Raw genomic sequence first — 25,856 nt, 5'->3', positions numbered from 1 at the left:
ATAGTTGCGAAGCACCAACAAGCCTTGGATACGGACGGATTTGCTGTTGACAAACTACGAACTTTGGATATGCACCTGGAATGTTAGTTCCTTTAAAAGACCAAATGCTGCCAAAGAATGAGCGGAGGCCCTAGACTGCTATAAAGCAGACATCACCGCCATCCAGGAAATACGATGGGATGGGCCGGGAAAAAAGATGATGAAAAACTGCGATATTTACTATGGTGACTGCTACCACGAAAACCAACTGCGCTTATTTGGATGCGGCAGCCAGACTTAGGCAAGAAGTTTTGAGCTATAGGTGCATCAAGAAGTGCCAAATGACCACCCACATCAAGGCTAAATTCGTCAACAAAAGCCTGATATGCCCTCCTCAACACCAAAGATGTGTTCTTCGAGCTCTTAGACAAAACATATGAGCAGTGTCCTAGCTACGATATTAAAATTTTCTTGAGCGATTTTAATTGGTTGAATAATCGGGAAAGGTGCTGGGAGAAGGTACAACGTCGAACGGGTACAATCGCTAGAGATCGCCAAATCCTTTTCCGACCGAGTTGCAAGTAACCTCTCTCGAAGTTCTCTGCCGCCAACACAATGTATCGAAAACCAGTGGCAACATTGCCAAGATGCAATCAGAGAAGCCGCCTCTAATGTGCTAGGTTTCAATCAGCCACCAACAAGAAACCCCTGATTTGATGAGAATTATCGGCAAATGCAGCCAAACAACAGGTACGCAAAGCGACGCTGCATAAAATTACGAGTGCTGCTCATGAGCTCTATGAGCAGAAGAGGTGAGAGGAACACCGACTTCTTGAAAGAAAAAAGAGAGAGCATGAAAAGCGTGCGGTCGAAGCTGTTGAGAGGTTCAAAACCAGGAATGAAGTTTGAAAGTTTTATGAGCATGTGAAACGGAATTCACAAGGCCATAAACCTAGAACCGAAATTTGCAAAGACGAAAATGGAAAAATCATAGTGGAATGTCATATATATGTTAAAGTCTAATAAAGCCGCTGGAACTGATGGCTTGAATGCCAATCTCTTCAAAGCAGCTGGAGCTAAGTTGGTTAGGAGCATGCACCAACTTATCTGTAAGATATGGTGGGAAGAAAGCATGTCTGATGAATGGAACCTCAGTATTGTTTGCCCGATCCTGAAAAAAATAGACCCCTTTAAACTGCACCAACTATAGAGGAAACAGTCTACTTAACATCGCCTATAAAATCTTCTCTGCCGTAATATGTGAACGTCTAAAGCCCATCGTCAACAACTTCATAGATCCTTATCAGTGTGGTTTTAGTTTAGGAAAGTGCACAGTCGATCAAATATTTACATTACAGCAGATCCTCTTAAAAAAGCCCAAGAACATCAAATCATCATCACACCCACCATCTTTTCATCGATTTCAAGGCCGCAATTGACAACATCTATAGGGACGAGCTGTATAGAGCCAAGTCTAGGTTTGGCATCCCTGCCAAACTCGTCCTTTTGTGCAGGATGACCACGCTGCTCCATAAAGGTTGAAAACAACTTAACCCGGAAGGGAAAGTCTTCGAAACCACACCCACAGGACAGACAGTAGAGGAAGTGGCGCACAAGTGAAAAGTGACCTCACCCAACTTGGATCGCATAACTGGAGACATCTAGCGTCTAGAGACCGAGCTAGGTGGAGAAGTTTGTTGGGTGAGGCTCTAGTTCACACTGGTCTATAAGTAATGGCCATATTCATAGGAAAATGTAATGAAAAATTGGGCCCATAGAATGGATTTTTAGCCTTGGTGGACCCGGCATACATATGCTAGAAATCATGCTTAAAAAATAATAACCAACGAGACTGTAATCATACAAAAGTAATTTCAACAATTATTCGGTGTCGTATTATTGTTCAAAGTTCTGAAGCTCGATATAAGTTTTAATCGATTCCCTAGACGCAAGACTTAATGCTATGATACAAAAGCATGCAGAACTGAAATGAATAATGGTGTTCCACAAGGCAGTGTCCTAGGACCTACACTCTTTTGTTTATGTTTTATTATAATTTTAAAGAACCATCAGAGCTATCTTGTGCATTTTCATTATGAGTGAGGGATACCAGAGAGCAATGAACATTTTTCCAACTATTATATTTTGGCAGCTGTCAGTGTTAATAATGACAGCCACTTGTCATAACAGGCTTTTTTAATTTTAAGCTCCGCGCAGAGAACTGAGCCAATAAAAAAAATATCTGCGTTTCTTTTTTTGCTCAGAGATATCAAAACGCTCGGTTTATGTTTCGTTTTTCAGCTAGCTCGGAGAACGCTCTATGAGCTCTGAATAAAATGACCGAGCAAATAGAGTAAATGGTTGAACGTGGCTGACATCGTGTGGTATGAAAAAGGCAGATGGAAAATTCTTAAGCTATTGACAGTTTATTTTTCAAGTGTGTTTCGTAAGTAAGCCGAAGGTTCTGCTAAGTGTTCTGTTCTGAGCTTAAAAAAAAAAACGCCTAATGTCAAGTATTTTAAGTTCTCAAGCTCTTTTAAAAACATCCTTTGACCAATATATTTAAGAACCAACCTAAAACTTAATGTCCGATTAAACGAGGTTTTACTGTGTAATGTTTAACAGTCTTTCATCATGAAATGCACATAGGACCTGCAGTGTCTTAAAGTGTACAAATATTTCGTCATGAAATATTGAAAATTGCATTTTTGTTTTTAGGATGTACCACAGCCGGTGCGTGCGCCTTCGCGCACTACTGCTGCAGGCGACGTGACTTGAATCAGCAAACATTTCACGCTTGCAGAAAGTACTTTTGAGCGACTATACCTAAATGCCTTGGAATCCCCCCAAACGGTTGATCGATATACAAAACCAACGTTAAACCAAAACATTGTATGAGATGGAATTTCCATTTAACTCTTTTTTTTCAACCTGATAAAATGATGTTGAAATTCGTCAAACCAACCAACCTTAGCGACCGACCACCAGACCCGGATCGGGAAGGTGTGTCCAAAACAAAACAACGAAAAAAGATAAACCTAATTGGAAATTCCACAAGACATGGTCAAGAAAACAATGCCATCATCACAATACCGACCGTACCGGCTCACTTAGCCGCAAATCGATGGTGACAAAACCGACAAAGCGCCGCCACCGCTCAGTGCCGCGCCATGCATCGCCGCCGGCGGCGTTGTTGTCGGTCGAGTTGCTCCTCATCATACATCAGGCCCCAGAGGCACTCGTGCACCACAGAGCTCATCTTTGTTTACCTCCGATGTGTGCCAACAAAAAAGCCTGCTTCGGCATTCGGCGTTCGGCCTCTCAGCCAGTTTAGTTTGTTGGTAGATTTCACTTTCGATTTGCGCCACACTTCATGAATCACATCCACTTCCACTTCCACTTGGAGATGGAAATGGAGAGTGCCCAATATTATGGTATCGCATATCTTTCGTTTTCTCAATGTAGTCCACAACCGAGTATAGTTGTTCTCGCCCACCGCACCATCACCATCACTGGCGCCCTTTGTACCTTCATATAGCCATCAGCCCACTTACCTTTGAGGACGACGCACGGGGCGTTGGATGGCGCTACGTAGGGTTCTTGTTGTACCCTGACAGGTGGTGTCATTAATTATGATTGTAATCCGGTTCAGTGCATTCAGAAGTGTCTGCGCCTTTAACGTTTTTTTTCTTTTTTTTTGGCGGCTGAAACGAACCAGAGGCTTTTTTGTACGGGTGTTTGCTGGAGCTAATTAGCTACCATCAATTTTATTATTTAGGATGAAGTATATGCCTGAAAAAATTTCGAGAACCCATCAGTGTTGTCGTATATAATATGTACGAATCTCCCACCCGTTATAGCAAGCAGCACTGGCAAAGCAATACCTTTATGGATGTGGGAGCAGAGGCAGCTTCATTTTTTGTGGCAATAATTAGGTCATTATACCATATTTCCGTAGGTAATTTAGGTTTATTTTCATTTGAACACCATGTGGGGTTTTGCTTTAACGCTGTTTCAACGACAGTGAAGCTCTATAACAACAACAACAACAAGTTCATATGATTTATTTGAAATAGGTATTATACGAGCAATGTATGGACGTATAAAAAGAAGGGTTGTTTATTTCTCTTTTTATTTATTATATTTTTGGTGTATTTGTTTCATTATAAAGAATTATTAATTTTTATGTTGACATTGTTTTAAATTTTAACTAAAGGGATGAAAGTTGCGTTTTTAAAGATCTTTTTGAAAAATATTCATTTTTACAATCGAAAGTTCACATAAGAGGGTTTTAATTGGAATTCTCAGGGCTTTAATTTATTCAATAAAAAAGAGCTAAATTTGTAACTTACCGAATCTAACTGAATCGATAGGAGACCTTGAAATAAAGGTGAAAACCTTTGAAACTTCTATAAGTAAAGCTTTTAGAGTCTCTTGCCCAGTTAAATATAGCCGTAAAACCCTTCCTTCTTGGTGGAATTAAGAACTGTCCAGTCTTAGGAAAATGACGAGGACAATTTTCAATATCTGCCACAAACATAAGTTTTACCAATCGTATAAAGACTCTCTTAAAATTTACAAGCAGGCCCTGTCATCAGCCAAAAGACAAGGCTGGAGAGAATACTGTCTATCAATCGAAGACGTAAAGACGAAGACTCCGCAAGGCTCAGCAAAGTTTTATCAGAAGGAACATTGTAATCCTTCATTTCTAAAAAAAAGCCTGATGGAACCTGGACAGCCTCTCCAGCCGAATCTCTTGAGCTACTGATGAAGACGCACTTTCCGGGTTGCGAGAGCTAAACGTAGCTCATGTGGAGCAAGTCAATTCCGTTATAACCAGGGAAAATATTTTGTGGGCCGTCAATACTTTTTCTCCATATAAATCCCCAGGCATGGATGGCATACTGCCAGTTATACTTCAAATGTTGCATGATGTGGCAGCTCCTGGCTGGAACAAATTTTCAAAGGATGTCTCCTTCTCAAACATGTTCAGTTTTACCCCGAAAGTGGGTAGGCGAGGTCACGAATCCGCGAAGGATTTCAGACCAATAAGCTTAACATCTTTTGTGCTTAAAACCTTGGAGCGCATTCTTGATTACCATATTAGAGAAATCCTAGTTGAACGACCTCTTGAAAGCTCTCAGCATGCTTATCTTAAGGGCAAATCTACGGAGACTGCCCTCCGTGAGGTAGTGCGTACTGTAGAACAAACAATCCATTATAAAGAATTTACTCTTGCCACCTTCCTAGACATAGAAGGTGCTTTTAACAACGTCCTTACCGAATCCATAGAAGAATCGCTCGTTAAGTTCGGTGTAGAAGACTTCATTCTAGAATGGATTATTTCCATGCTCAGTGGTAGGAAGATTCGAGCCACTCCAGGCAATACAATCGCAACAAAACACGTGAGTAGGGGAACACCCCAGGGTGGTGTTCTTTCGCCTCTTCTATGGCTTCTGGTCATAGATACAATTCTCGTTAAATTAGAGAGATGTGGAGTGAAGGCGGTAGTCTACGCGGTTGATTTAGTGCTATTGGTGTCAGGAAAGTACACCTCTGTGATTAGTGAAATCACGGAGTCAGCTTTGAAGAAAGTTAGCAACTGGGCCACGAGTTGTGGACTAGGAGTTAACCAAAGTAAAACTGAACTGTTGCTCTTTACCACCAAAACTAAAGTACCGCCTTTCATGCTACCTCGACTCAACGGTCAAATCCTATCATTGTCTTCGAGTGCAAAATATTTGGGACCCTAAACTAAACTGGAAACTAAATATTGAAGTACGGGCTAAGAAGGCCTGTGTTGCCTTCTACGCCTGCAGAAAAACTTTCGGCAAAAAGTGGGGACTTCAGTCGAAGATGATTTTATGGACGTACACAGCCGTAGTACGTCCAATCTTAACATATGGGTCGATTGTGTGGTGGCCTGCTCTTAGCAAAGCCTGTAATATTGATAAGCTTAAGGAGGTTCAGAGAACAGCTTGCGTGGGCCCCACAGGGGCCATGCGTACTTGCCCAACGGACGCCTTACACGTTATTTTGGATCTTCTACCAATAGACCTTTTTATTAAATACATAGTTTCCTGCAGCGCTATTAGGCTGAAGGAATCAAATAGCTGGTTGTCAAAACCTTATTGTCACAGCGACACAACGAAATTGATTCCCTCAGATACTACCTCGGTAGACACTGACTACTGCACTCCTACTTTGAGCCTTAGTAAGGGTTTTAAGGTTATTTTCCCATCCAGAGAAGATTGGGAGGATGACATCGTGATGATAGGTTTCGACACAACCATCTTTACTGACGGCTCAAAGATGGAGTGCGGAGTTGGTTCTGGGATCTTTTCTGAGTCCCTAAATGTATCCAAATCCTTTAGGCTTCCTGACTTTGCTAGCGTTTTTCAGGCTGAACTGCTGGCAATAAGGGAGGCATGTAAGATACTTAAACAAAACCCAAACCAAAACCGAAATGCGGTTATCTTTACAGACAGTCAGGCAGCTGTCAAAGCCATTAACTCGGCCATTTCCTCATCTAAATTGGTCCAGCAATATCGCGATGAGCTTGCGAGCCTGAGTATTAACCTCGGTGTCACCCTGATCTGGGTTCCGATCCTTAGTGGTATCGTGGGAAATGAACGGGCTGACGAGCTAGCCAGGCAAGGATCCGCCCTTCATAGCTCACTTGCGAAAATGGTTAACATTCCTCTTGGTGCTATGAAGAGTAAAATCTTTTCTATCTACCAAACTGAATCAAACCGAAGGTGGAGCAATTTACCCAACTGCATTATATCTAGGAAGATATGGCCCACCTATAACAAAACCCGTACAAACGATCTTCTATGCAGGCCAAGGCAAGATATAGCCAGGATTGTTGCGGTTTCTACCGGACATTGGCCTATAGGAGTTCATGCAGAAAAGTTGGGTATCTCTTACAACACCTTTTGCCGTAGTTGTATTGACCAAAGAGAAGGTGAAACCATAATCCATTTCCTCTGCAAATGTCCTGGTTTGGCAAACACCAGAATAAAATGCTTTGGAAAAGCATTCTTTCAAGAACTTGATGAGCTATCTGAGACAAAAGATTAGAGACCTAATCTTTTTTCTCAATGTGTCAAAATGGCTCTAACATAATCGCTATGAAGCTTCTCTATCAATCTATCTCTTTCAATCAAAGGTCAAACGAGTTTTTGGTACTAAAACGGCGCACTACAGCGCTAATTGGATCTCAGGCTAGGTTGCTTTGAGATCGCCATTTCTACCTACCCATTAACTGAATTAACTTTCAGTAGAAATTGGTTATCCTTGAAAATAATTTTGTGACTGAATAAGTAATTTACAGCAATAGGGTTTTCCCTTAAGAGATTTTAGGTTTATATATGTACAAAATGCCACCTGATAAACGGTCTTCCTTTAAGCACTATTCACATGAGCACCATCAACGACCAACGAATGAACGAATATTCGTCGATTTTGACATTTCATTCACATGAGAGTTTTTAATTCGTCGCGAATGAAGTTTGACAAGGAACCGAAACCAAAACAAGAATGATTTTTTTAGTTTAACTACGCACGATTATTTTATTCGTTGAGAGTATGGATAATGTGGAATGCGAATAAAGTTTGACAGTTCGTATCAACTACCATTTTTTTCGCGACGAATACATTTGTTTTATTAAATTTATTGATATATGATACCGAAAAGTAAAAGTATTCATCATAAATCAAATAGAAACTATATTGCTATCGTTTTGTTAGGAATTTGTGTGGAAACATGTCTTCAAACGTATATAAAGTAACATTTTGTAATTCATTCGTCGTTCGTTTGTCGCGCTGATGTGAATACTACTTTACTGCGCTGTCCGGGCCGGAGCATTAGTTTCCATGCGCTCCACGTGACCTAAGTCATAGTCATTAGACTTTTACCCTTCTAGCTAAGTCTACGTCGCTGTACAGCCGTCTATCTTCTCTTCATTACCCCTTCGATGTAAACGGGACTGTAGATCACACGAAGAACTTTTCTCTCGAGCAGACCCAAGATGCTTTCATCCGCTTTTGTCATAGTTCATGCTTATGCACAGTATAGCAGGACGGGAATAATAAGGGTCTTATATAGCAACACTTTGGTCCTTCGAGAGAGGACTTTACCACTCAATTGCTTTCTTAGCCAACGAAACAGCGGTTAGCAAGAGTAATTCTTCGTTTGATCTCAGCAGTGGTGTTGTTTTCTGCGTTTACAGCGGAACCTAGATAGACGAAGTCCTTGACTAACTCAAAGTTAGGTCTGTCGATGGTGACGTTTTGACCAAGACGCCGGTGTTGTATGTCCTTTCTTGACGACAGCATGAACTTTGTTTTACCCTCAGTAACCGTTTAACCCATTTTTCCGCCTCTGCCTCAATGCTTACAAAAGCCCCACTGACATCAGGCTGAGTTCTTCCGATTATGTCAATGTCATCAGCATATGCTAGTAATTGGACAGACTTTTAATAGATAGTGCCTCTAGTGTTGACGTGTGAGCTCTGCACTATTCTTTCAAGCACGATGTTACAAAAATCACATGACAGCGCATCACCTTGTCTAAAACCTTTTTTGACATCAATAGGTTCTGTTAAGATGTTTCCAACCTTTATGGAGCAGCATGAATTCTCCAAATTCACAAACGGACGAGTTTGGCAGCGATGCCAAACCTAGACATGGCTCTATACAGTTCGCCTCTTTAGATGCTGTCATATGCGGCCTTGAAATCGATGAAAAAATGGTGGTTGTCGATTTGGTGTTCGTGGATTTATTCAGGATCTGCCGTAATGTGAATATTTGATCGACTGTGCACTTTCCTAAACTAAAACCACGCTGATAAGGACCTATGAAGTTCTTTACGATGGGCTTTTAACGTTCACATATTCCGGCAGAGAAGATTTTATAGGCAATATTAAGTAGACTGATTCCTCTATAGTTGGTGCAGCTTAGAGGGTCTCCTTTTTTAGGATCGGGCAAACAATACTGAGGTTCCATTCATCAGGCATGCTTTCTTCCGACCATATCTTACAGATAAGTTGGTGCATGCTCCTAATCAACTTATCTCCAGCTGCTTTAAAGAGTTCAGCATTCAAGCCATCCGCTCCAGCGGCTTTATTAGATTTCAGCTTAGATATGGCAATCTTTACTTCATCTAAGTCGGGAGGACGGGATTGTTGGCTTTCGTCATCTATGTTGAATAGATCGTCCTGCCTGACAGCAGAATTCAGTTCGTAGTCGCCGTTATACAGTCTGCAGAAGTGGTCCTTCCATATCCATATCAGCATTGACTGCGATTCCACTATGATGTTTCCATTTTCGTCTTTGCAAATTTCGGTTCTAGGTTTATGGCCTTGTGAATTCCGTTTCACCTGCTCATAAAACTTTCTAATTTCATTCCTGCTTTTAAACCTCTGAAACATCTTCGACCGCACGCTTCTCATGCCCTCTCTTTTTCGAGAAGTCGGCGTTCCTCTCGCCTCTTCTGCTCATAGAGCTCATAAGCAGCTCTTGTCCTTTTATGCAGCGCCGCTTTGCGTGCCTGTTGTTTGGCTACATTTGCCTGCCGACATTCTTCATCAAACCAGGGGTTTCTTGTTGGTGGCTGTTTGAAACCCAGCGCATTAGAGGCGACTTCTCTGATTGCATCTTGGCAATGTTGCCACTGGTTTTCGATAAATTTTGTTGGCGGCAGAGAACTTCGAGAGAGGTTACTTGCAACTCAGTCGGAAAAGGATTTGGTGATTGTAGCCGTTCGACGTTGTATCTTCTCCCAGCTCCTCCCTGTTTTGCCTTGGGTCTGGAAACCTGAAGTGCTACCTTGGCTACAATGAGGTAGTGGTCCGAGTCGATGTTAGCTCCTCGTACATCCATAATGCCGGAAGCGTGTCTGGCGTCGATCGCAATATGGTCAACCTGGTTGACAATAGATTGATCTGGAGTAGTCCAAGTTCCTTTGTGAATGTTGAGGTGTGGAAAACGCGTACTGGCTACCATGACGTTTCGCCCCGCATCAAAATCTATGAGCCTGAATCCGTTTGCGGAAACTGCTCATATGTTTTGTTTAGGAGCTCGAAGAACATATCTTTGGTGTTGTCGTCTTTCTCTGCTGTGGGGGCGTGCGCGCATATTAGGCTTATGTTGCCGAATTTAGCCTTGATGCTTATGGTCATGAGGCGCTCATTGATGCACCTATAGGTCAAGACTTCTTGCCTAAGTCTGGCTCCAATGACAAAGCCGCATCCAAATAAGCGCAGTTGGTTTTCGTGGTAGCAGTCACCATAGTAAATATCGCAGTTTTTCATCATCTTTTTGCCCGGCCCATCCCATCGTATTTCCTGGATAGCGGTCTAGGGCCTCCGCTAATTCTTCGGCCGCACGTAGTCTGTTAAGGGACCTAACATTTCACGTACATATCCGAAGTTCGTTGTCCTTTATTCGTTTGTGTTGGTTGTCAACAGTAAATCCGTCCGTATCCGAGGCTTGTTGTTTACGTGGCCAGGAAGTCACCCCGACACACAACCCCAAACCTGGAGGGCCAGATCCTAAGTAAAACTCCAAGGATGGGGAGCCGGATAAAACCGCTACTTATAGGCCTGGGCTCCGAATAATTCCAAGAAGCCCTATAAGGTGTTCACTAAGTAGTTCAACCTTACTGGAACTGTAGACGCCACCGTTGATTCCATCTCGGGAATTTCTCCGCTGCCGCCTGGATAAGGAGAGGTGCCTTAGTTTAAACACCTCTCCCCCTCTCTCGTTTGGTGCCCCCAACAACTTTCCACTGGGGTTGGAATCCAATCTCCAGTTGAGGTACTAGGCCCAAAGTTTACCGTGGGGAGGTAAGAGTAGGAGTTGATAGACAGAGGTTGGTTGTGAGAAAGACCTGTGGACGCTTGTGTCCTCTTGAATGCACAATTGCACATGTCTACCATTTGAACATCATCCCATAGGAAGTTATTTAATCGGTCGGATTTGTGGAGTTGAAAATGTTGACATTTCTTGACGTTTCAAGGTCCCTAGAGTCGACATAAAAGATTTTTAGAGAGATGTCTGTGCGTGTGCACGTACGTACGTTCGTGACGTTTTTTTCGTCGTCTATAGCTCAAGAACCAGTAAAGATATCGATTTCAAATAAATTTTGTTATACAGATAATAATGCAGAAAATTGCGTGGGTGGTTTCTTACCAAAGCAATTTATAAAAAGGTTAACATTTTGACTAACCCTAAATATCTCACGAACCAATAAGGCTAGTAACATTTTATATTTTTTACATAAGAAATAAAAACTTTTAAGAAATGCTACTAAAATTGGTAAAAATTGGATTTCTACTAAAAATCTCTATTTCATTATATGAAAAAAAAATATAGAAATTTAAGAATTAAAAAAAATAATTCAACTGACAACTTTTTTAACAAAACGCAAAAATCTACAAACTTTTAAGCAAGACAAACCGACAGACGGGATGGAAAGTTATCAGTGTGGGTCGCCTCCCAGGCTCTTTTTTAATTTAATAATATTTTCGAAAAACTACGCACTACATAACTTTCTTTCTTTTTCTTATCTGGAACTCACGGAAGTAGGCTGGGTACTCAGGAATCACAACTGCACTTTGAAACCGGGGTACAATTTATGTATTATAGGTCTTCCCTTTAATTAATTGAGAAAAACAAAAACGTTCATTATTATATTTTTTGGATTTCCAAAGCATGGTTTTTATTTTGCTTATTTTTCTTATTTTTACAATTAAACATATTCATACGAGAAATATAATATAATAGTAATAATATAATAATAATAATTATATAGTAACAACACAAATAATAAAAATAAAATTATTATTATTTTGTATGTATTTCTAAATAACATTTAAAAATCTGTATTGCCAATATTAAATTTTCGTATAATTAATAATATATAATTTATAAATGTTGTATATATTTTGGTTTTAAAATAATTTTATTGGGTTTTTGTTTTAATTATTTTCTTGACTTGGATTTTAAGAGGGAAAGGGGGTTGGTTAAATAAATTTCTCTACATTCATTTTGTTTTTAGTTATTTTTTTTCTTTTTCATCGTAGCAAAAAATATTTCTTTTTGTTTTAGTTTGTTCTTATTTTAGATTTCTATTTTTATTTCTTTTTATAATAATTTGCAGGAATCAATAATTTAATTTTTACCAAGGGCCAGGATGGTATTTTGAAATAAAAAGGTTTTTTTTAAATTATTTTCCATCGTTTAAAGGGCAAAACAAAAGAAAGGTTAAGTAAAAATTATAAATGATGGCTAAGAACTTAAAGTAGAGAAATTATATTATGTGTGTTTTTGTTGCATGTTGCAAGTGTGTTTCGTGTTTGAATGTAATAAAACGTCAGTCAAATATCACTCATTCATTCCATGCGTTTTGTTTTTAGAGAATGTTTTATTTATTTTGATTTTTCGTTCAATTTATTTTTACGTCTGGTCAATATTAGCAAATTATATCGGTCGTCACTCCTTTGATACTCTCTGAATTAAAGTGCACGCATCCATATTTGCACACTAAGGTCCAAACGTAAGGAATGAAAAATTCTTCTGGAGCGTCTTCTTCGACGTATTTGAATTTAAGGTCAGGGAATTTCTAAAAGGAAATCCTTATATAAATAACAATCATAAAGTAAAGGAAGGTGAAATGTGTCTTACCCTTAGGCGATCGCTAGACCATTGACTAGCACCTTTCGAAATCACTTCGAAGACTTCACTCACTCCAAGTTCGCCGCGTTGATCTTGAACTCTTTGAAGGCGAGATGAGAAGAACCCAACGACCTTTAATCGAGAATAGTTATTTCATCTTCGAACAATTTTTTTACAACTCAAAATTCCTTACCATATCAATATTTTGTATAATATCCTGGAAGGCATGATGACTGCGAAAAGCTTCGAAAACACTTCGCTTATAGAGCAACGTATAAACCAAATTCGGACAATAGACCAATTGATTTGACAGGCAGGAGTTCAGAATCTCAAGAACCATCCGAAGAACTTCCTCCAAAACGGTAAGATCCGCCAGCATGTCCTCGGGTGTTGTGGCCACATTCACCGCCACTGATCCGTTGACGGGTTCCTTAAGCTGAGCATCGACACGGGCGTGTTTTCGAGCAAGAGTCTCAAATAGACTGATTAAACGTTGAGCCACATACGGGTGCAAGGAACGGAATTGTCCAGACATGTTGGCCAGCGCCGCCAAGCAATTCGTATGCAGATACTTGTCCCGCATTTTCAGCATATTATATTGAATCGTTCGTATAACCACCAATATGAGCAGGCCACCTAAGGAAATTTCAGAAATCGTTCGCTCTGTATACCAACCGATGTTCTTAAGTAACTAAAATTTAAAAAAAAAAACACTTTGATAATGAGACTCACATTGGAGACATCTTCTTTAGGGAACTTACAATAGTGTGAACATTTTTATTGAATGCATCATCCTCGCTCAGTATTAAGAGCACAATTAGCGACATATAAATATGATGGGACGTACTGTCGGGCGCATTGTACAGAGTCTGTAGAATTGGCACCACCAAATGCTCCAAATCATTTTGCACCATCACAAATCTAAAGAACCTCTCGTTTCTATGCAGCAATAAGTACAGCAGCAGTGTTGCTTGATCTATTGTCACAATACGACACAGGGTGTCATAGACGGCTGTGAAATCGATTTTAAATGTTGCACCATCTTTGGGCGAGTCCTTCGAATCGGAACAGCCAAATAAACTTGTTCGATAGGGATTGTCCTTTGTGGTGCAATGATTTGTTAGGATAAGAATTAAGAGGAGACTTTGATTCGCCAAAGGATAATGTTCTCGAAATTGTTGTGATAGCTCGGAGCCGGCCAAATTCGGGGCAAGAGCATCTTGGGGTTTGCGAAATGTGAATATTGACATCAGAGACTCAGCAATGCCATAGACAAAGGAGCCAGAGTGACCAGCACCAAACATTGTACTCGGCACTTCGACCATGCGCGACACAAAGTGAAGCAGGGCACTCATTAGCACGTTCGAGTGTTGACATTTGTAAATAGTTCTGAAAGATAGAATAAAATAATTAGAAAGGGCATTAAAACATTTCATGACACAAAATTCCTTAATTTTAAAAAGTTAACAGAAACATAAATCAAATAACAATACAACGACAAACTCCAATTTACTTTATTATATTTTTCTATAAAAACTTCAAGAATGGTTTTTTGTTTTCAGAAACCTTGAATTTTACGTATTCATGGTGTTGCAAAATCCTTGTTGGAGTTAATTTTTAGTGCTGATTTCGAAATATAGCTTCAAATTTAAAAATTATTTTTATATTTTTCAGTTTATTTTTTTTTAAACTCGATGGGATAGACTTGTTAAGAAGACGACGGATTTGTTGAAGATATTAAAAATACTTTCAAACAGCTTAGCACGAAATGATGAACCGAATTCCCCTGTGGGGGAGATATAACCACTCAACCTAGGCGACGCAGATCAACAATTTCGCCTATCCTATTTCGACTGAAGATAGCTATATCTAAACTGAAGTCAAACAAAGCTGGCATCAGTCTCCTTAACATTGCATACAAGATTCTTTCTGCCGTATTATGTGAACGTCTGAAGCCGTTCGTCAACAACCTGATAGGTTCTTACCAGTGTGGCTTCAGACCGGAAAAGTCCACTATAGACACACTACGGCAGATCTTCGAAAAAAAACAGTAACTTCAAATCGATACCCACCATCTCTTTATCGATTTTAAAGCCGCGTACGACAGCATCCATAGGGAAGAGCTCTACAGAGCAATGTCTAGTTTTGGCATCCTTGTTAAACTTATTGTTTGTGCAGAATGACGATGGAGAATGCACGCAACAAAGGTTTTAGACAAGGCTATGCACTGTCCTGCGACTTCTTCAACATCGTTCTGGAAAGAATTGTGCAAAAATCAATCGTCAATACTAGAGGCGATTGCAAAGGTCCATCCAATTACTCGGATACGCAGATGATATTGACATAATTGGAAGATCAAAGCGTGATGTCAGTGGAGTGTTTTTGAGCATTGCGACGGAAGCGAAGAAGATGGGTTTAGTGGTCAATGATGGCAGGACCAAGTATATGCTGTCATCAAAAAATGACACTGAACGACGACGTCTTGGACAAAACGTCACCATGGACAGCTATAACTTTGAGGTAGTTAAGGACTACCTAGGCACCGCTATAAACACAGACAACGACACCAGCACTGAAATCAAACGAAGAATAACTTTTGCAAATCGCTGCTTCTTTGGACTTAGAAGGCAATTGAGAAGTAAAGTCCTCTCTCGAGCATCTTATGGCGCTGAGGCCTGGGCCCTGTCAAAACATTTTGATGAAAGCAACTAGTTAGTTTTTCAAGTATCATACATTTCAAACTTGGAACTTTACTTCACTAAGCTCTACCTCCAGTTCATCAAAAATTATCAACAACATTATTGATTACAAAACACTCCTCAGGCAAGCTACAAGTCCACCAAGATTTGTATTTTGTATTGAAGAAACCCTTTTACACAAAACATTAAATGCAATTGTGAATTGAAAATAAATAAATGAATAAGTAATAAAGTTCAGCTTTCTAAGAATAAATTAGGTGTCGCAACAGTCCGTTGAAAACTAGGGCCTAGTGACTGACAACTCTCAACCATTTCTGTGTGCGAGTACTGTTGTCAGGGATGAAGAGGACCTACAGTTTTAAACCGAATCCGAAGGTCTATTTTGAGAGAGCACTTTTTTATGACAAGAATTACTCTTGGAGAATTTGTCAATTCCGCGGAATTGAAAAATACTTTAGATGGCATAGGCATGGATCGAACCCAAGACCAACTTTCAGTTCAATAAAAAACAACAACTGTCATTTTGACATATACCGCAACACCGGTACACCGGAAGGAAGGTATGTTGAGATCTTTGCTGAGTTAAATCAATTAACTCAGCTTGTCGATGAGCCAACTCGAATCCCTGACGTTGCAGGTCAATCCGCCAACACCCTAGACTTGTTTCTTACCTCTGACCCTAATAAATACACAATTAGTGTATTACCGCCTCTAGGCACATAAGACCATTGTATCGTATCTGCAAAATTCTCATGTCGAAAAAAAAAACAGTTAAAGAAAAACCTCCTATGAGAACCGTTTGGCAATATGAGAAAACCAACTGGGACGGTCTCAATGAATTCTTCAGGAACTTTAACTGGTCACAATACTTCCTTGATAGTGACGTGGATTCCAGCGCAGATATGGTTACATATTTAGTTCTTTGTGGAATGAGAAATTTTATTCCGAAAAGGGTGAAATCTATCAAACCCAAAGAGAACTCATGTAAGTTTTCGTTGTTATAAAGCCAACCCGACTGAGGAAAACCGGAATAAGTTTAAACAAGCTAGAAAGATCTGTAATGGTCATATTCGACGAACCAAATTTTTGCATGATCAGAAATTAAGGCAAAAATACTACAATGTCCCAAAGGTAGTAAAAATTTCTCGTCATTTGTAAAAAACGTACGAAACACCACGTCATGTCATCCTCGGTTCCAACGTTTGTCCACAATGACACTCACTATGTAAGCTCGATTGATAAAGCCAATTTGCTTGCAGCATATTTTGGTGTTAATTCGACGCTACCGGATAGTGTCATGAGTCCTCCTGTTCTTGAGAGCGTAAATGATTCTATGGGACGAATCTTCTTTCGCACTCGTGCAGTCGAAAGAGTACTGAAAGACCTTGACATACACAAATCCGGTGGTCCGGATAGTATTCCCCCTATTGTTCTGAAGAGGTGTTCTTCAACGCTAGCAAAACCACTGCGTAAGCTTTTCCATCTGTCCTATTCTACAGATTTCTTCCCGAGTGGATGAAAAACTGCATTTGTCCATTGGACTATCGTCCAATTGCACTTACGTCCCTTCTTTCTAAGAAATATCTTGAAGAACGGAAGCTTCTTAGTGACCGACAGTATGGCTTTCGTAGCAATTAACTGGTGATCTAATGGTCTATCTCACCGAACAGTGGAACAAATCTTTACATCGTTTTGGAGAAAGTAAGATTATTGCACTTGATATTTCAAAAGCATTTGATAGAGTTTGGCACCAAGCTCTCTTGTAGAAAATGCGTGCTTTTGGTATTGATGAATCTCTTCTTCGTTGGATTAGAGATTACCTTTCTAACCGTTCAATACAAGTTGTATTGGATGGTTTTAAGTCTGAAATTCATAAAATAAATGTTGGTGTACCCCAGGGCTCCGTTTTGCCCCCGACTCTCTTCATTATATTCATAAACGATCTTTTGTCTGTCACTTCTAATCCATTAAACTGTTTCGCCGACGACAGAACCCTCAACTTTTTATATTCGTTTCTAGATTCCCATCCTTGTCCTTCGGATGTGGAATTTCAAGGGCAGCGTATGATAAGCTCATTAAATTCTGATCTTGACAGCATTGTTTAATGCTTCGAAAATGAAATGCTATCTTCTGTCGTTAAAGCGTAACCCACCCTCGATGCCGCTATCCATGAGCGGCACTTGCATCCAGGAAACTAATCAACTTTCAGTACTCGGTATGAATATCACAGATCACCTCTTATGGAATGATCACATATTCGATATCGCCAAAAATGTTGCTAGGTGCTTAGGATTTCTCCGACGATGCAAGAAACTGTTCAACCCCTTCTGATCTGGCTATAATCTACAAAGCTTTTATACGTCCAAAGCTTGAATATAATTCGCATATCTGGGCAGTTGCCCCCAAAACAAGTTTAAAATCTCTTGGATAGAATTCAAAAAAGGGCTTTAAGAATGATAGGCGACAGAACTATAATCGAAACATTTACATCGCTAGAACACCGTCGCCATGTTTCATGCCTTTCGTTATTTTATAGATATTTTTACAAACAATGTTCTGTCGAATTAGCCAGTTGCATTCCACCCCTTAAACAATTCAGCCGTAATACTCGCACTTCTAGGAATGCTCATCAATTTACCCTTGAGCTCAATTTCGGGCGTACTGTCAAGTACAGAGATTCTTTCTTAAATCGCACATCGAGAATGTGGAATGCTTTGGCCAACTCTGTTTTTCCCTCCCATTTTGAAGTTCAGAACTTTAAGACCAATGTGCATCGGTATCTCCTTTTAAATCCTTCCCTCTTTTCCTAACGCTCGCACTTTGTTTAAATATAAACATATAAAGGGTACTAATAACCCCTTGAGTGCTTGTGAATATTAAATATAGCACCGTATAGATCGGATCGAAATAGGATTACTCGATCCGATCCCACTGAAAGAGGTGAATCGAATCGAATATTTGTTTGTAAACCTGAATCAAGGAATCGAGTTATTGGTATTTGAAGTTTTGATTGTGCGCGTGCGATAAGTTTTTTCCCTCTTGTTTGTTTTAAGCAAAAATACTCCATTTAAATGGAGTATGTTTGGTTCTAAGGTAAATTTAATTTGGCGCTCGTCTTTGTGTTGAGAGCATTGTTATAAAATTTAAAATCTATATGAAAGTTATTTACGTAGCAGTACGCACACAAATAAAACCCAAATGTTCTTTCGATTCCATTTGAATTCGATACCTCGATTCAGTGCCACCATATACCTGGATCGAAATCTCAATTCGATTCGATTCCTCGATCTCCTCTTGTAACCAGGGTAATAAGTAGACTTGACTTGATAGTTAGTGTCATATTACGCTCAGACTTTTCTGTATGCTGCGTGTTTCGCATATTTTCTTTTAAACACTCATCCCGAAAATCTCGCAATATTACACTCTGATGTTTTCCGCAAAAACACTCTATATGAAGATATAAATCCTTCGTACGTATCATACTCCAAAACCCATTTTTTGTTGTATTTGTAATGTGGACGAATTCAACGAGAAAAATTGACGTGTTTTCACGTACACATAGAATCAGTTACTAAGTTTTTAGGCAAAATTTAATAAAATTAAACGAGACACGCATACTGAAATGATTTTATAAGTCCGATTTCCAAACCAATATGGCTAACGAGGATTTATATCTTTGGTTTTACGGTTGCGTGTTTTTGACACTTTTCTTTCATTTGTTGAAGAAATGTAAATGAGAAAATAGATCTGACTCCGGATCCTTAACTTTTTTGACAAAAGAACTTAAATCGAATGATAAAGCATTGTTTTTAAATTATATAAGGATGAATGAAGAAACTTTAAACCTACTTTTGTCTTTCATTCAAAACGACATTTAAAACAAAATTGAGAGACACAATATCGCCAGGTGATCAGTTGGCTTCCACTTTGTTTCAACGGGTTGGAATGCAATGCTTAAACTACCAAGCTAGTCTCTCTCAACCATTCCTTCATTTAAATTAATTCGTTTTTTTTATTTGTCCGGTGGCATATTTACTGTTTACTCGGAAACACTAGAAACAATAATAAATCAACGATAAGAAACAAAGAAAGGCAAGAAAAAGAAACGTCGAAAACCATCTAAGACAATGGGCGCATTCACAAAGCTAGTGGCTACGTAGTCAAAATTCAACTAGCTTTTTGAATGCAAAACTACACTAAAAAGCTAGTCAATCTGGAACTGTCATATAATTGACAAATGCAAATATATAAAATAAGAAACATTTTTGATTTGATAACTTTAACTTATCTTTATTGTTTTTAAATTCGATAAAATCAAATTTAAGATACAATTTGAATGATTTATATTTGTATTTAAATACTAAACGATTTATTTTATTTTGAATTCGTGTGTTTTTACCGAGCAGCTGATTGTCAAAACGTCAAAATAATTCTCCACTAACTTTGTAGCCGATTTTTTTACACTACGTCGGAGGGGAAATTTCAACTACTCTTGTAGTTAGATTTACAAAATCAGAATCCCTTGACTTCGTAGCCACCAGCTTTGTGAATGCGACCAATCCCGAACCCAAAAATCTGCGTATTAAGACTTTTCAAAGTTTTTATACTTCACCTACTTTTTCTTTCGCACTTATTTGCGTCTTTCAAAAAACGTCTGAGTGTAATAACACACTTAGGAAGATTTTTCTTGACTCACTTTCCAAAAAAGTTTCCTTAATTGGAAGGCAATTTTTTGACAGCTGGTTATTTTTGTAATTATAGATAGGTCGATACATTTACAAAGGATTTGAAGATGTTCCTGCTCAACCCTTGAGTTAACAAATAAATGGCCTTTTTCGATGAAAGAAACTAAAAAAACCCTAGGGACGAAAACATAGCCACTCAAACAGACAAGGCATACACAGAGTATTCACCAGTTACTGACTGTTCCAAAACCGAGAAGGTGATAGAGACTGGTATATTTTGTTCTAATCGTCCCCTTGAAAGAGGCGTAAATAGGCTTTTTTTACCGTTTGGTAAACTACAATTTTGTTATTCATTAAAAGCCAAGCGACAAAGAAGACCATCTCCGCCAATCTCAGAAGCTAACACGTTACCCTCACCTCCGTTGAAACCCAAGACAAAGTGACATTGATGGGTACGAAAAACGGACCAATGAGAGTTGAGTTTCCTCGAAATTGCTAGCAGCAGATAGTCAACTCTTGAAGATGTCAGTATTTTGAGAAATATTTTGCCAAGCTTTCCAAGGAAATGAAAATCTTCGCAACGTCTCCTATTTTCTAACGACGAATATTCTGAAATTCTTCCAAAAATCAGGATGACTTATGGAAGCGTCTTCAGCCTGAAGCCACACTAATCTTCCTCTATCCATCCTCCACAGAGATTCGAGTGGGAATGTTTGGGGATGTTTTACACCGAAAAACCTAACCTAACTAGACCGATTTTATTTTAGATTTTTACCAGAAAATGGAATAAAAAAAATAAACCAAAAATTTAAACAACAAGAAAATCCTTAAAGTATTGAAACAACTTACCTGAAGATAACAGACTTCTCGACAGGCTGAGAAGAAAACAGATGCACCGAAAGTAGAGTTATAATCAAATTTATAGCCTCCAAATGGAGATGGTATGTGAATTCCCTTTAAAATTAAAAAAACAAATATGTTAACTTAGAATCTCTATTTAATCACACCTCTTAACTTACTTGACTGGAATGACGACAATAATATTGACAATAGCATCAAAGAATGTCTCGAACTTTGATCCATCAATGGCAATCATTGCATTCGGTTTTTGCTGTTGTCCCTGATGGACATGTCCTTCATCCTTTGCCTCTATAGCAATTGATGTACTATCAGTGGCGGTGGCGGCAGTGTTTTCACCACCACTTCCTTCACCGTCACCAACACTCGAACTGAGAGCATCATGTGTTGGAACAGCTTCGAAATGCTGAAGCAACTGGAATTCCGTACCAGTCTCGTTTATATACTTTACCAATGATCGGATGATAAACAAGGCATTGAAAGTTTGCCAAATGTGCATTGTACTGGAATCAAAAAGAATGTTAACATCTCAAATAACTATCATGACCTCCAGAATTCTGTTACTTACCTCTCTTGGTCTGAAAGTGACAACAATTCGGTAACTTTGTCAAGAAACACCAAAATCAACGAACCAAAATTGCCCGTCTTCAAATTGTGGGCCAAAAAAGCTTGACATAATGTTTCGATGCGAGAATCTAGACTAAGTTGTTCCTGGCTGCGAAAGAGGATGGAATTAAAGAAAAATACAATAGACACAACAAGACAACAATGAGGTCAGGTCAAATAGGATTTAGAATCGAAATAGAAAAGAAAAATAGTAAATGACAAGAAACTGCCAACACAACACAACACAACACTCGTTGTCGTTTGTTGGGTTGGGCGACGACGAAGACAACAACGACGCTCAGTGTTTTGGACACAAGAACCTACCTATTTGTTGGAGTAACAATGTTGTAGTTGAGGATGCCATTCCAGAAACTCAAATCGTCTGTGGGAATATGCGTGCGACCGACGAATTTCTTGAGATACTCGTTTTCGCTTAGATCTTCGTGCCGACTTACGTTGATACCCATTTTTTCTTCTTCCTTCCGTCCGATTAATGTGATGTTTTGTGTGTCGTGTGTTCGTCCGATTCCGTCGTCGTCGTCGTCGTGTCTTTTTCAGGCCGGGTTTTAGGTCTTTTCTTGATTTAGAATTGCATTGGATTTATGTTCTAGACTTTATTTGAAAGTAGAATTTTTATATTGTTCACTCAAAAAAGAGACACGAAATCATTTGATTATTTTTTGAGAGAGAAAATTGTATTTTTATCAATTTAATTTTTTCGTTTCGTTTTCTGTTTCTAATGGAAAAAGATATGAGAACGATAATAAAGAATTTTTTGACACATGAAACGTCATAAGGAACATTAGTGGGTATTTGTGTCATGATATTTTTTTGGAAATTCTGTACAGCAGGTGTTCTTAGACCAAGTAGAAGGTATAAATTGTGACTTTTTGGCAGTGTAATGGACGCATTCAGAAAGTAATTCAAATTAATGTTGATTTCCATTCAACCAAGTAGGTTGATTGTTGATTCAAGTTGATTGAAGTAAATATTTGATGAATTATAATTTAAATTTCACTTTAAAACTGAAGAAAGCCAAAGTGAAACTATAATTTAAGCTATTAAGGTTTTAAATTAAATAGAAACAACAATTGTACGTCTCGTTACATTTAAATTGGTTGTGATTAATCTCAGATAGCAAAGATATCTCGAAACCTTTTTATTAGTTGAGCTGTCAAAAAAGAAGTCAACAGATATCCACGAATTTCTGGTATATGATGAGCCTTCAAATGACAGCTGAGTTTGACAGGTGTCAAATGATATTTTTGGGATTGGGCAGGTTCAGGCGATATAAGAGACTTGAAGTCTAACAAAAACTTGCAATATTATAAGAAAGTTATTAAAAAATCTTCTTTTACTATCAATTCAAGTTTACTTAAGTCAAAACGTCAGCTGATCATGTTTTTTTAAACTTTAAATTGATCATATTTTTTTAAAGCTGAACTTTATAACTCTTGATTTATTTCTTAATTGCACAATTTAATCAAAGATTTGTTTAGAAGGATTTTTTGTCGTATTCAGAAAGGAATAAGGGCTTTTCCTTTACAATACATAACTAAATTTATTATGAACTTGTAACATTTCTAAGGAGTTTTTTATATATAATAAAGATTTTGGTGAAGTAAAGTATCTAGTTTTAAGTTAAGGACATCTGAAAAGTTAACAGGCTGCCTAAATCTAATTTTGAGTTCAAAGAATTCAGTTGACTGCCAATGAAATCTCTTATGTCGCCTAAACCTGCCGATTGTTATAAACTTTTGAATTTTCGCAAAAGATTTTTATCGGAATATTCAGATAGCTAAATGTTAAAAAAAGTCATCTTAATTTTTATGACAGCTGATAAGCTTATATATTTCAATGTTTACTGTGATCAAGAAAGATTGGGAAAAAATTTTCTTGGCATGAATTTTATTTTCTCCAGGACAAATGTATCCTCAGTTTTTGTTCCTTCATAAAAAAAGTGAATGCCAGCAAAGTTTTTATAACATCTAATTCCGTTGCTTTAGTTCATTGAAATTCAGACTAAAAATTTTGCAAAGTACAAATCTTTGAGCATCTTATGAAGTTTTCCACGGGTAAATTCGATTTCCTTTAAAAATTAAGTTTTGTTCGGGGCGCATGGAACACGCTTGAAATGTTTTTTTTTTCATTGGGCAGGTTCAGATGACATTACTGACTTTAAAGGAAGTCAAGTTTCTAGTATCTGATTGACCAGCTGCCAAAAAAAACTTCCAAATAAGTCAACCTTAACTTGGGGTCTCCATTAAACATTTCCGATGACAGGACTATCGGCCAGTCATCAGATAATCCAATAGAGACCAACAATCCAACATCCAGTCCATGATCCGGTCATCGCAGTTTGGATTTTTCGAGTGGATCAAAATCCTTCCATCAAATTTGACTTTTGTGTTGTATGTAGTGGTGAGCGTCCATTTTCTACAGTCTTGTCGTCGATTGCCTAAATACATTTATTCAAAGATATCTTTACTAGGCACAGAACAGCTTCAAAGCTGTCGACAGACATCCTACGATAATTCTAATAGTCTGCACCGTCCTCCCATAGCAAGTCCTTGAGTATGTGCGCCTCCAAATCGTGAAGTTCCCTTACTTCGAGAAATGGATTCACCCAAAACCTGTATTTTCTTTTATCCTCTTCAATAGTTAGCTGTTGTAGTTCCTCCAGCTTCTTAACCAGCATTCATTTTTTAAAGGGCTGTTTACTCAAAGGCATTTTATGTGATTTGTTTGACATTTAATTTTGTAAAAAACAATAATTACCGACACTAAAGGTAAATCAACGAAAAAGTAAACAACAGATTAACCGTTTCTAATGTCAAATGTGACATTTGAAGTTGCTCATGGCAAGACATAAAAAAAAACAATGGATTGCGGATGAGATTGCGGAAGAGAAGCTGTGGAGCCTCAGGGTAATGGAAAGTTGACTGGAAAGTTAGTCAAGAAAAATGTCATTCTATTAAGCCCAGGTTCTTCTAAAAAAATGACAACTGATCAGATTTTTCAACTGGAAGCTGAACTTTATTACTCTTACTTACTTAAGGTGGCACTACAGTCCTGTGTGAACTAGGACTTTACTCTATGATTTATTTATTTTCTGCACAACTCCATTTAATATTTTTTGTAAAATGGTTCCTTGTCAATTTCTCAAAGAAATAAGTAATAATTCTTTAATGTACGAAATACATATCCTGATGGACTTGTAGCCTGCCTGAAAGGAGAGTTTTGTAAACATAAATGTTTTTGGTAGTTTTTGTACTATGAACTTAAGGAAGGAATTGTGAAGTAATGTTCAGAATTTAAAATGTATGACACTTGCAAAACTAACTAGTTGCCTCGGTCAAAATGTACGTTGAAAGAATGAATTTGACTGTAAATGAAGTACCTTATGTCTGAAGCTGCCCATTGTAAAGAGTAACTTTGTGTGAGATTTATAGAACTGTCAATTTCTAGCTTAACATTTAAAAAAGTTATATTACTATTAGGATAAATTTTCCGAAAAATCTAGATTCTCAGATTTGATCTTTAATCAAAAATTAATATATTTGTTTTGTCCCATGGAAAGCAAAAAGACAGCGGAAAATTGTATTTTGACAGATTTAGATCAAAAATAAATTAATATATTTTGCCCATGGAAAACCCAATTACTTAGTTCTTTTAAATTCTCATAGATTATGGCAATGAGTAATCATTTGACTCTATATAACATATGTTAAGTTTTGATAAACCTAAATGGAATGCTATTATGCTTTTGAAAATAATTGGATTTTAACTATTTGTTCAAATTTTAAAAACACCCATTTTCAAAATTATTTTTCAATTGTTGCAAAATTTGATGTGATATAAGACGACGTATTCGTTAAATAAAAAGAAATGTTTTTCAAACCGTTTTACTTTTTTCTGTTAAAAACTGTTTTAGCATAAATGGATTAGCATTTCTTTTAGATTTATTAAGATAGTTGAAATCTCACAAATTACGAAGATTTTTTGAAAATTGTAGGAATACTTCGTTTTATTTTTCGAATTTCAAATTGAAATATCTCAAAAACCTTATGTGATACACCTAGGTTCCCAAAATGGAATAAAATGAAATCGAAATCTTGATTGAAAATCGAGTGAAAATGTTTTCAGGGTTTTCGATCTTTCGATCGATTTCATAACTTCGAATATTTTTCGAAAATGCTCCGACTGAAATTAAAGCAGCTTACAATAATTTTTATTTCTTATGTTTTTTAAATTGCAGAGTTGTGTATTTGAAATGTTTTGATGCATATAACAACCATCTGCAGATTTGCGATTCATTGCGATAAGCAGTTCCCAAATATTAAAGCAT

General features: G+C 38.0%; 1 protein-coding gene across 1 annotated transcript; it reads right to left on the bottom strand.

The window, feature by feature from the left end:
* Positions 1-12,307: 12,307 nt before the first annotated feature.
* LOC129951316 (dymeclin) lies at positions 12,308-22,274 on the bottom strand. The gene is made up of 8 exons (XM_056063411.1): positions 21,833-22,274; positions 21,471-21,617; positions 21,064-21,405; positions 20,894-20,998; positions 13,422-14,049; positions 12,854-13,351; positions 12,670-12,792; positions 12,308-12,607 (listed from the first exon to the last, which is right to left on the bottom strand). The coding sequence occupies exons 1-8, from the start codon at positions 21,973-21,975 to the stop codon at positions 12,458-12,460; spliced, it is 2,136 nt and encodes a 711-aa protein (XP_055919386.1). The 5' UTR covers positions 21,976-22,274; the 3' UTR covers positions 12,308-12,457.
* Between the last annotated feature and the right edge of the window lie 3,582 nt (positions 22,275-25,856).

The sequence above is a fragment of the Eupeodes corollae genome, chromosome 3, assembly GCF_945859685.1.
Source record: "Eupeodes corollae chromosome 3, idEupCoro1.1, whole genome shotgun sequence".
Classification (NCBI taxonomy): Eukaryota; Metazoa; Arthropoda; class Insecta; order Diptera; family Syrphidae; genus Eupeodes; species Eupeodes corollae.
Note: the sequence above shows the minus strand (reverse complement) of the source record. Positions and strands in the feature narration are given on the sequence as shown.

What these genes read in the sequence shown, in the direction of transcription:
- LOC129951316 (XM_056063411.1), bottom strand. Translation starts at nt 21,975, where the DNA reads ATGGGTATCAACGTAAGTCGGCACGAAGATCTAAGCGAAAACGAGTAT. An exon ending in ATTGTTACTCCAACAAATAG is followed by an intron (nt 21,618 to 21,832) that starts GTAGGTTCTTGT and finishes CCTCTTTCGCAG; the next exon opens with CCAGGAACAACTTAGTCTAG. An exon ending in GAGAAGTCTGTTATCTTCAG is followed by an intron (nt 14,050 to 20,893) that starts GTAAGTTGTTTC and finishes TCTATCTTTCAG; the next exon opens with AACTATTTACAAATGTCAAC.